This window comes from Lethenteron reissneri, chromosome 36, assembly GCF_015708825.2.
Source record: "Lethenteron reissneri isolate LAM-NWPU_2019-01 chromosome 36, ASM1570882v1, whole genome shotgun sequence".
NCBI classification, from domain to species: Eukaryota; Metazoa; Chordata; class Hyperoartia; order Petromyzontiformes; family Petromyzontidae; genus Lethenteron; species Lethenteron reissneri.
Genome location: NC_083814.1, coordinates 1,422,515 through 1,435,173, shown reverse-complemented (window position 1 = coordinate 1,435,173; position 12,659 = coordinate 1,422,515). Strand labels below are relative to the sequence as shown.

The window sequence follows — 12,659 nt, the reverse complement described above, 5'->3', positions numbered from 1 at the left end:
CCTTGGCGGCCTTGCGACTCAGGGACCGCAAGCCCCCGTGGATGTGGCGCGCAACCAGCAAGGAAGACATCTCTGTGTCGTCTTGAGCCAAGACAGCGACGTCCAGCTCGTCCGCGAGTAGCAACAGCTTTTCCGCCACCATAGCGTCCACTCCCTCCTCGTCCATCCGCAAAAAAGCTGCCTTTGCCAGGGCCAGGAGAGCCGTCCGGAAAGCCAGAGGCGATTCGTTGGCGCCCCGATGGCGATCGTGGAACAGCTGCCTGCAGTCCGAAGGTGGGCCGTAGACAGCGGACAGCAGCTGCAGCGCCAAGTGCAGCGTGGCGCGCTTTTCCTTAGGCGCCGAGGTGAGGGTAGCCAGGGCGTCGTTGTCCAGCATCGCCGGCAGCGCGCGTAGTGCTTTGCCGTCCGTCCAGTTCGCCATCTCCTGATGAGCGAGGAACCGTCTCTTGAAGCCACCCCAGTCCCCGTCCGCGTCCATGAACTCTTTGAGAGGCGGCAGTCGCTGCTGTAACGCGACGTCCATGGTTGTGGATCGCGCTCCGTCGTTCCCGGCACTCGGTACAGTGCGGGCGGGCTGCGCGTATGGCATCGCCAGTCGCTCCGTTGTTGACGCGCTGGCCAGTGTTGATGATGTCACGGCTTCTGCTTGGCCCTCGGCGGTCACCTGACGTGGGCCGGCCCCGCCCTCTGCTCCCACTGTAGCGATGGCGGGAAATTTGACTGCGAGCCGCGTCGGGGTGGCGGGAAACGGCACTGCGCATCAGCTGCCGTCGTCGTCCCGCGCAGCCTCTCCAGCCCCCAGCCGCGTGATCTCCAACGTGGCGGCCGCAGCGTAGAGCAGCTCCGCTACGCGGGAGTGAGCCAGCCGAAGTCCCTCGGCCGACGCACCCCACCCTTCCTGTCGTAGCGGCGCGGGTGTACTCGGCCCCGGCTGCTAGGATCCGACCTCGGTCATCTCTGGTGCCGAGCCGGCCGAAGTGTCCTCCATCTCCGGCTCCCTGGTACGCGTCGTCCCTCGTGTGTCCATTGTTGAACGATCACTTCTGACCCCAGATGTAGTAAGTTGCAGGAGGCTTGGATGACGTGGTTGGAGGCACACTTATTTATTAATACCAACTTGTGTACAGTAACGGGAATACACAGCACTTTAAGTGGTATCGTCCCCTTCACTCATCTAACAGGGAGACTCAGCGTCTAACCCCGCTAACCTACGCCCGAGTCCTCCACTACGGAGCTAGGGGAGGCTACCTATCACAGCCCTGGTCAAGCTGGGATCCCGGCACCCTGAGTCTCCAGACCGGCTCTTATAAGAACGTCAGTCTGGGCTCTCGGGGCCACGCCACCGGCTTGCCCTGGTCGGTCCTGACAAGGACAGCGAGCCAGGGGAGCTCTGGGGCCTATTCTAGCTGGTCTTCACTCTTCGCCGGTTAAAGCTTACACTCGACCTCGAGCCCTCCGGCTCACCACCTTTTATAGCACTCGGCCCCCGGGAGGGGCCCATGGGGGATGGAGGTGCGGACGTCGGTGTGAGCACCTCCTCTGTGTACGGCCCTAACCACGCCCCTTGTTTTTGTTACCCATCCGTGCCCATACATCTTTACAATTACACCTCTACACAGGTAACAAGCTGAGATTAGGAGCACTCTCTTTAAGAGTGTGCTCCTAATCTCAGCTTGTTACCTGTGTAATGGGTTCCGGAGACACTTGTAGAGGTAACTTCTTTATTACAATCCAACACTCCAACAGTCCTGATACTCTGTTACAGCCTAGGTACACAGCCTAGGTACACAGCCTAGATACACTACTCTGGCTACGCTCTGGAACTCGCCCTCACTTGTTGAGGTAACTTCTTTATTACAATCCAACACTCCAACAGTCCTGATACCCTGTTACAGCCTAGGTACACAGCCTAGGTACACAGCCTAGATACACTACTCTGGCTACGCTCTGGAACTCGCCCTCACAAGGACATAGAGCCGGGAGTTCCAGAGTCCCACCACTGGCCCTCACAGCGTCCCAGGATCCTCAGATGGCTGGTCTTGGGTCTTGAGTCTTGAGCTACAACTGGCCCTGATCGCCCAGGGAGTTCCCCTTTTATGCCTAGTCCCCAACGAGGGGTGGGGCCGTGTGCGCCCCCAAATATCCCATGGAGCAAACACAGCCCCTCCCCCCCCCGTTGGTGGCGCCAAGGGGCTTAAGCACCTGGGTCGCCCGGGAACCCAGCGCCTGGCGCCAAGGGGCTTAAGCGTCTGGGCCGCCTGGGAACCCAGCACCCGGCGCCAAGGGGCCCAAGCGCCTAGGCCGCCCAGGGTCCCAGAGCCCCCCAGCAGCCCCTCCCCTCCCATGTCACTACACCTGTATAAAAGACACCTGTTCACAGAAGCAATCAATCAATCAGATTCCAAACTCTCCACCATGGCCAAGACCAAAGAGCTCTCCAAGGATGTTACAGACAAGATTGTAGACCTACACAAGGCTGGAATGGGCTACAAGTCCATCGCCAAGCAGCTTGGTGAGAAGGTGACAACAGTTGGTGCGATTATTCGCAAATGGCAGAAACACAAAAAAACTGTCAATCTCCCTCGGCCTGGGGCTCCATGCAAGATCTCACCTCGTGGAGTTGCAATGATCATGAGAACAGTGAGGAATCAGCCCAGAACTAAACGGGAGGATCTTGTCAATGATCTCAAGGCAGCTGGGACCATAGTCACCAAGAAAACAGTTGGTAACACACTACGCCGTGAAGGACTGAAATCCTGCAGCGCCCGCAAGGTCCCCCTGCTCAAGAAAGCACATATACATGCCCGTCTGGAGTTTGCCAATGAACATCTGAATGATTCAGAGGACAACTGGGTGAAAGTGTTGTGGTCAGATGAGACCAAAATGGAGCTCTTTGGCATCAACTCAACTCGCTGTGTTTAGAGGAGGTGGAATGCTGCCTATGACCCCAAGAACACCATCCCCACCATCAAACATGGAGGTGGAACCATTATGCTTTGGGGGTGTTTTTCTGCTAAGAGGACAGGACAACTTCACCGCATCAAAGGGACGATGGACGGGGCCATGTACCGTCAAATATTGGGTGAGAACCTCCTTCCCTCAGCCAGAGCATTGAAAATGGGTCGTGGATGGGTATTCCAGCATGACAATGACCCAAAACACACGGCCAAGGCAACAAAGGAGTGGCTCAAGAAGGAGCACATTAAGGTCCCGGAGTGGCCTAGCCAGTCTCCAGACCTTAATCCCATAGAAAATCGGTGGAGGGAGCTGAAGGTTCGAGTTGCCAAACGTCAGCCTCGAAACCTTAATGACTTGGAGAAGATCTGCAAAGAGGAGTGGGACAAAATCCCTCCTGAGATGTGTGCAAATCTGGTGGCCAACTACAAGAAACGTCTGACCTCTGTGCTTTCCAAAAAGGGTTTTGCCACCAAGTACTAAGTCATGTTTTGCGGAGGGGTCAAATACTTATTTCCCTCATTAAAATGCAAATCAATTTATAACATTTTTGACATGGCATTGCCCTTGTCGTCTGAGAGGATGAGTATGTCATCTCTCTTTTTTAGTTGAGAAAGCTCAAAGCGCTCATCATTGCTGATGTTGCTAATAGGTGTCTTAGTGTTTTTGAGGATTGCAGTGATTTCCAATCTCAACCGTTGGGAAAGAACGATCTAAGGACCCAATTCAAACCATCACTTTGCCATACATAGCAGGGGTTACCAAAAAGATTTCCAAAATCATGAGCAAACACAAGATCCAGGTTCGATTCAACACAGTGCATAGAATTCGTGATCTGATCCCATCTGTGAAGGATGTGATCCCTGACATGCAATACCCCCCGGCGTCTACAAACTACGCTGAGCCTGCGGCAGTAGTTACATTGGGGAAACTAAGCAACATGTCTCGGACCGTGTTCGTGAACATAAGGCAGATCTGAAACACGGTAGGACCAATACCTCGGCCGTGGCTGATCATTGTTTTAACGCTGTGGGCTCACACGAAATATATTTTTCCAAGACGAAGGTACTCTGCAAACCCACTGGCTAACAACAAAGATTCGTTCATGAAGCCATCCAGATATATAAAAACAGACACAATTCCCACCGAGAAGATGAGTACAAACTGAGCAATCGTTGGAAGGACGTTATTAACCAGTTTAAGCCATAACTGGCTGTGATGTTTCCATCCTACCTGCCGTTGTTAGCAGTTATTTCCGACTCTCTGAGCTACATTACCAGGTTAAATGTCTTTACATTAACAGGCTAAATGTCTCACTAACACAGCCACCACTGCGGTGGTTCTCTTACATTGACATGCTAATCTCTCACAATGCAATGGCCACCTACACAGCTTTATTGTCCTTGATGTGGCGGTGGCACCCGGTTTTCTTACATTGACATGCTAATCTTACATTAAAAGGCTAAATGTCTCATTAACACAGCCACCGTTGCGGTGGTTTTCCTACATTGACCTGCTAATCTTACATTAACAGATTGACATTCTAATCTCTCACAATACAATGGCTACCTCCACAGCTTCGTAGTCGTGGAGGTATATCAGCTCTCCGATCTTACATTTACACGCACATTCCATCTCTAGCCCTGCCTACTTACCCTTGGGCTACACCCATCTCAAACCTATATAACACCCTGCTTTAGCAGCTCTCCCACTATATTTTTTCCTGCCTCAGCAGCTCTCCCGCTATATTTTTTCACCCGATGACGATTGCTTCTGGTGCGATCGAAACGTCGTGATGTTTTTATGTTTTATTATTATTTTTCTATCTACGTGGCTTTACCGAAACACCCGAATAGTATCTATTCCTGCAGTCACGAAAGCTTTAAGTCAAGTTTAAATACTCGTCCGGGGGAAATTGGGAATATGCAAAAGCGGACTCACTGCTGAAATCAGATTTTCATCATTTCTGGGGTTTCTCTGTAACCCAACGTATGAATTGCCATGCTGTGTTATTAAACAGCAGAGGTACATACATGCACGTGAGTTCGTGATGAATGCTGAAAACATAATAACGTGTAAACACAATCATTACAAACCATTCTCTTTATTTAAAGACCTCACAGATCAGTTCCACCACTTTGATCCAGTTGTTTCACAGATTCTGCTACATTTTGCATTACTGGTTACGATTAAGGCTAATTATGTTTTATGTCACGGTAATTCTTGGTGAAATTCATGGCCAAATAATGTGGGGGGGGGGGGGTAACCACTATTTCATGAAAATTTTCGAGTGAGTAGCCGAATATAGCGTACATCACTTGCCATTTCTAACATTTCACAGAATTTATTCGAATCCCCAATTTCTGTGACATCCATGAACTCTGACAAATGGTAGCCTTAGTTATGAGTGGGCCCAGAGCCCTCCTGAAGTGGAATGTAATGGTAAACACAACACAAGTGTTTCTGGGGTTGGCACTGCCACGACGGAGTCTGGCACTTTTTTTTTTAAGTGTGCCACCCCCCACCCCCAGACCATAGTCTGAGAACTCATGACAACATTGGCCAGCTCATGACGTCATTGGCCAGCTCATGACGACATTGGCCAACTCATGACGACATTGGCCAACTCATGACGACATTGGCCAACTCATGACGAAATTGGCCAGCTCATGACAACATTTGCCTGCTCTTCATGCTGTGGGAGGATGCAATTCCAGCACGGGCAGGGTCCGGGCGCTGTTTAACTTTGTGAAAACAAAGCGAGGGAGAGGCCCTGTTCCTGGCTAAGGGTATAGGTTGTATGTATGGATATTGAACTTCTTTGACCACAAACTAAACACAAAATGCAGTTTAAAAGAAATGAGTTTTAAATCTCATTTCTTGGATGAGAGTTGAGCATTCGAATTTGTTTCAAGAAGAACACGAGGAACATGAAGGATGCATCCCCTCCCCCCTCATGTCCTGGTCGACTGGCATTTAATCACCCTTATTGATAAACACTGTCTTTACTATTTGCAATTCGTGTCGTCCTTGTTGTCTATTTCACCCTTACCATTTGTTTCGCATCACTCACACAACTTTACGTACAAAAATATCTCCACTTTAAACACATTTTTCAACAGTTTAAAAAAAACGTCACGCAAAAAACTTGTGTTCTGTCTGTATGCCAATGAAACTCCATTGCTATACCCAGTTTTTAAACGTAACATGTAAATGGAACGTATTTAAATAAGTGCACTCAATCCACGTGCATCATGAACACTTTTGCAAATAGAATCCACAAATTCACAAAATTCATTCCGTGCAGAAGAACCGTACACTCAATCGGTTACGCTCGGTCATTGTGTTCAGTTGGGAAACTTGCGTTAATGCGCAACGGCATTTCTTTTATCACACCGCCACCAGGAGAAGACAATTCGTGAGCAATATGCAGATATGAAGCCCTTATATCATCCACTTTATATAACTTCTACGTAATATGTACAATTGACAGTACAGCCCTCACATCAACTTCCCCCCTGACTTGACCAACCGCTACGGACCGGTGTAGTGAGGTACGGTCAAATTGAGGCCTAAGAGATCCCTCATCCAGCAGCGGAATGACAACAGCGCTGCACGTGTACCAGTACAAGAGAAACATAAACAAGACTCAGATTAACATAACACAATAACACACTACCTTGTATACACTCGCAGGGACCCTTGGCCAAAAAAGCTCGTGGACTTTATCGTCGCAAAAAAATAATAATACAGGAACGATTTTCAGATATGCCTCTTTTGTCTTGTACCAAGTGTGAACGTTTGGCTGATGCATGGTGACAAACGTGCCCATGCTGTACCACGGACGCGGGAGCAGCTCTCATCAATGCATCTCGCTGCACCGTCAAAGCAGAGGAGGAGGAGCAGCGGAGAGAGTTTTGGCCGGCGAGTTGCCACAGACAGAACACGTCAGCCGGCATCGGGGGCAGCATCAGCTGGCGTCGGGCAGCTTGCTCAGCGGGAAGGCGACGGCGACGTCGTAGGTGGGCGGCGGGGTGAGCGGCTCCACCACTATCCTCTCCTCCCGCGCGTTCCCCTCCTCCCCAGGCAGGTTGAGCGTCTTGCGGTGGTTAGCCGCCACCTCCGACTTGATCCTGCGGATCTTGCCGTGGTCGCCCGTCGAGGCGTTGCCCCCGGGGTGCGGGTCGCGGGGATCGCCCGCGGGGGCCGAGAGGTTCTCCGTGGAGGTGGCGATGTCGTACGACGGCAGGTAGACGTCGTCTCCCGTCGCGTCGCTGGAGCTCCGGTCAAAGGCGCTCGCGTTCACCACCTCCTCGTAGCGCGGAGCGCGGAACAGAGAGCCGTCCCTGCAAAGGATGAACGGGGTCACATTGACGTATCACGTGGACGCGTCCCCGACGCACGTCTTATCTTACTTATGTTACTGAGCTACGTAGCTCTCTTTCAGAAGCGATCTGACCACAAATGATAGCTCGACGAAGTGGCTTATCACGTGGGCATTTATAGCACGTGATGTTGATTCTAAATAATTTTCTTATTTATTTAGCGCCTTCACCAAGGTGCTGAACAAAGAATTATCAATTTGTATATGATTATGCATGAAATAAACGATAATGAAAGTGACGGTAAGTGGTTAATGATAATAAGTGAGTGATGATGAATGAGTAGGGAAGTTGGGAAGACTGATGGTGTTAAGATGGGAGTGGAGGGAGAAGAGGAGTTTGGGTGAATCAGGCACAATAAGGGAGCTTTAAGGAAATAATGAAAAAAGAGACACGTCACCCATTGCACAATAGGCAATGATGTTTTTATCTAGAGTGCCACAGTGGCGAGATCTTAACGACATCGCCTGGTATACAGGAGGTCATGGGTACGATCCCGACCCTGGCGCATGTATATTTGAAGTTTGCATGTTCACCCCATGGTCGCGTGGATTTTTCTCCAGGTCCTCCGGTTTTTCCCTCCACATTTAGAATCAACTTGCGTTTAGAGTATTTGATTGCTTTACATTTCTACATGATAAGCCACTTAATAGAGCTATCACTTGTGGCCAGGTCGCTTCTGAAAAACAGCTGTATAGCTCAGTGGGCCTTACCTGGTAAAATAAAAATAGTTTAGTTTATCTATGGTGATGGCTTTATTCATCTCCTCACTAAACAAAGGATGCCGACCGACTGACTATATAATAAGCAGTACGAGCATCTGCAAGGGCAAACATGCGTTATACAATAGTCCTGTGTTGTGCTGGTTTGTCTCCCCGTTTTGGTCAATGTGGTTGGTTCTCAACAGGTGATGTCCCTAATAGCAACACAACCCTCTACTACAGTTCTGTTTATTGGATCGTATTTGTGAGAGTTATCATACCCCCCCACTACCTCCATGCCTGTTATGGGTGGAGGGCTAATTCGCGAAAGCTTTCAACCAGAGTTGGAGACCGCTAATAAAGTCGGCGCGCGCGACGTGTCAAGGTTTGGAGAGCCACTCCCTTCAACAAATGGCACGCGACTTATGGGAAGAAAAAAATAATTGAGATGCGATTCTCATCAAAAGTAACTGCTCAAAAGGGACTGCATTGTACCCATTGGATGGGTAATTCCAATAACATGTCGATACGTCGACAAAACACATTACATCTTCACGTAACGTTTCTCCACCGGCGTCATTACAGCTTTGCAGATTGCCGCAAAGTGAGTGTGCATCAAACACCACGTTTACTATTTGTCTCCTTACTGAATACTGTACCTTGTCTGGGAATTCTGCGAATCCAAACTCCGACCCGGGTCTTACAACAACAACATTCAGGTGGGTATTTGGATGAAACTTTAATGTACGTTTCCATTCAGCCATCACCGTCAGCCACGTTTCTATTCACCGCTGGGTGATGGCATCCCAACGCAGTCACCATCCGTCACCATCTTGCGATGCCACAATCCATCTCACTGCTGCTGCTGCTGCCCATGGGCTAATCCCTTTACAACCCTGTGTTTGCAATTCCATCACCCGGTCTCATTCACCGGCCCCATCTCGCGATGATTTGTCCTGCCCTAGTCGACTTACTTACGTCTCTAACTCACACTCTCTAAGGATACGAGCCATAGAGGAGTGGGAAACCCACCTTTGACCAATAATCTCTATTCGTGCTATGAAGATGTCACAGGTTTTAGGCACGAAACAGGAAGGTCCTTATCCAGATGCAAAAGGGGTGGCCCCAGAACGGTTCAGTCATGAAGAAGCATCATTTCCTGAAATGCCGCTTATTATGTGTTTTAAGGCTGCAGTGTTATTGACGAATGCGTTGACGTTCTTCATTATTGGTGATTGTGCACTGCTGCCAATATAGCATCGCCATGTAATTTCATTTTTATTTTTTGGAAAGATCCGTTTCATCTTTAAAGAAGTCTGGGAACTGTCTTATGGAGAACGGCGTTGTGTAATAAGGTGGCCCGTCTACCGCAGAACATCTGGACAAAACTGTGCCAAAATTCCTTTGCTTGCGGTTGTGCCAATGCTCCTCATACTAATGGGTTCCAGCAGGTCGAATCACACGTGTCCGAGGTTCCAGGTCTGAGCTGAACATATTGAGATTAATATTTGTCTTTACACGCACGCGCGTGTGCATACATAACGCCGATAGAGACCTCACTTACGTAACCACAGCTACTTAGTGCATCAAGAGCTCATAAAAAAAAAAGTACCACTTTGCAGTAAGTAAATTGTGGGTATACTATGGATATGCTGGCCCCAGTCACAGGAATGTGGTATTTATATTCTACACGTCATAGCAGGTAACATGTGAGACTAGGCTCTAAGGAAAGCTGTCTCGGGTGTGGACCAATCAACTTCAAGGACAGTGCATACAGAGTTATGTTTTTAGTTTGCATTATGACTGCAGGTATTGTGGTCTATGCAAACATGACTCCTTGTAAAAAAAGGTGTCAGTTTTGGTGCCAGATAGAAGGGTAAAAAAAACAATTATATTTTTTACTGGCAAATGAGGTTCCAATGGCAGAATTTGAAACCCGCACCCTTCCGATTGTGAGCCGCGAGCCTCTGCCACTGCGCACAGCGTTAAAGTGTAATGTGAGGATATATCCGGGTCGTTGACGGATTACAACTCGTCACGACGATTGGCTCTGCCGGTCCTGGTCCATAGCCAATGGGGGGAAGCCTCGGGGCGTGGCCCTGACGAAATGGAAAGGTGACAGCTGTAAGTAGAGGATTGGTTCTGCTGGCTTTAGCCACAGCCAATGGGGAGACGAGTCAGGGGCGTGGTCCCGGGAGCCTACGGTGAAATCTGGAAGATTCCATAGAGGCTAACCAGGATTGGTGGAAACGTACCACGTGACCTGGGTATTAAATAGGGCTGGAGACGAACAAGACGTGGTCAGAACGGGAACGAACGAAGGGAAGAAGCCACGCGAGAGTGGGGGTCCAGGCTGCCACGTGGCTGCGCGCGTCTCTTTCTATCCCTCTCACGCTGTCTGTCAGCAGCGTGAAGGAGTGTTGTAATGAAAGACGAATAAAGACCGGATTCCAGAAGTCGCTTCAACGACCTTTATTACAAAATGATGCTTTCAGGATGAGCTCACCGCGTCGACCCAGCACTGACCTGTCCATGATGACCCCACCGTCGGCGATTGCCTCCGCGCGCACCTCCGGGACGGGCGGCTGGCGGTGGCGGGCGACGCACACCGACCAGGTGATGCCGATCACCAGGAGGCATCCCCCCACCCCGCAGAACATCACCACGGTCCGCGTGGACGACTGGCCGATGGACGGCGTAGACGGCTGGTCGACGGAGGTGCCGTTCCAAATCCGGTCCGGGTTTTCCACGGCTCTTCAAGAACATGTGGGGGAGCACAAGGCGGTGTAGGACATCACTCTTAGGGCAGACTGTGCTGGTCGCTCATTCTCCTCTGCCATCCCACTATGGTCTGGAATTCCCTCCCCGCAGAAATCCTACCTACCTTTTACCTACTAACTACCAATTTTTATTTCACCAGGTAAGGCCCACTGAGCTATGTAGTCCTTTTTTAGAAGCTGCCTGGCCACAAATTATAGCTAAACGAAGTGGCTTATCATCACGTGGAAATGTTTCGGAGCCAAATACTCTAAAGGCACATTTATAAATATGGAGGGAAAAACCGGAGGACCCAGAGAAAAATCCAAGCTACCACGGGGAGAACACGCAAACTCCAAATATACAGCAGGCGTCAGGGTCAAGATAGAACCCACGGCGTCCGACGCACCAGGTGAGGTAGTTAACACCTTGCCACCGCGGCTTGTAAAATAATCAAGTGGCCTTTAAACATCAATGAAAAAAAGTATCGAAATTATTCGGGGGTCACAAACCTCTGAAGGACCCCCCACGAAACAATCGTAAGGGCCATATTCCCCTGAAAAACGTCCATGTGAGCGGCATATGTGAGACGCGTTTTTTGCTTGTGCACGCCAGTGCAGAATGTACACCATAATATAGGTAATTTTTTTGGGATGATATTGGCGCTCCGTTACATAACCGCTCTCACCTCCAGGACAGCATGAGGATGCCAAGCATGAGGATGCCGATGCCCAGGGCCAGGGTTGCGTAACGAAGGCCAGAGCACTTCTCTTGAGACATCGCCAGCTTGTCTCTCGACCCCTTTGATCTACGGGGTGGGGGGAGGGGAAGAAAGCAGCAAAAAAAACGAGGATTTGAACGTTCGCATGAGCTCCGGTGATGTAAAAAATATCTGAAATCGCCGTGACATTGTGTAACTCTGCAAAGAATCCTACGCTTGGGATGGGTTCACACTGAGAGGTGCACACGGCAATGTGAAACACATGCAGGTGACGACCAAGGCAAGTGGGATGTTTTTATTCTTGTTTATTGATTGCAACATTTCACCTGGATAATCACCTGATATGCAAAGTCTCATTTGCAAGAATGGCCGAGGGATGGCTGACTGATGCGTAACATCGCAAACACGCAACGGCACCCACATAAAACACATTAAAATCTACCGTATACACTGTATACATTTACACAACCTTAAGTTTACAAAAAAATGTTTTTATCTTACCAGGTAAGGCTCACAGAGCTGTATAGCTCTTTTTCAGAAGCGACCTGGCCACAAATGATCGCTCAACAAAGTGGCTTATCATGTGCACATTTATAGCAGCCAAATACTCTAAACGCATGTTTCTAAATGTGGAGGGAAAAACCAGAGGACCCGGAGAAAATTCCACGTGACCATGGGGATAACATGCAAACTCGAAATATACAACAGGCGTCGGGGTCGGGCTCAAACCCACAACCTCCTGCATACCAGGTGAGGTAATTCACATCTCACCACCGTGGAAATATGTCAACAGACGTCACCTCACTCATGCACAGCACAACATGCAGCAAAACCCACTGTTGTACTATACTATGTGGCAGTGGCAACTGGTTTCTCTTCAGTCTGAGCCTCCAGTAAACTTAGTTCAACATTAGTAGCGACTGGTGCAGGATCAACAATTGGGGAGACAAAGGCGGTCGGGAGTTGGCAGCGCGACCCCACTGCCACGTGGTTGGAGTGACGCGTGCAGTACCCCATGCAGGCTGAGCGGGGCAAGTTTGCGGAGCTCGCTACGGTCCACGCCGCGTGTGTGGGAGCTTCCAGCCCGCTCTGTGTCTGCGAGTCTGTAGCGCCGTGCGTCCAACAGGTGTCATCGGCTGCGGC

General features: G+C 49.8%; 1 protein-coding gene across 1 annotated transcript in view; it reads right to left on the bottom strand.

The window, feature by feature from the left end:
- Nucleotides 1–3,262: 3,262 nt before the first annotated feature.
- TMEM51 (transmembrane protein 51) overlaps nt 3,263–12,659 on the bottom strand; it is a 38,488-nt gene continuing 29,091 nt past the window's right edge. Inside the window, exons 3-5 of the mRNA XM_061566326.1 lie at nt 11,484–11,603; nt 10,565–10,792; nt 3,263–7,301 (exon numbers count right to left, since the gene is read on the bottom strand). Coding sequence (XP_061422310.1) covers nt 6,926–7,301; nt 10,565–10,792; nt 11,484–11,603 — 724 coding nt within the window. The 3' untranslated portion in view covers nt 3,263–6,925. The remainder of the gene's footprint in view (nt 7,302–10,564; nt 10,793–11,483; nt 11,604–12,659) is intronic.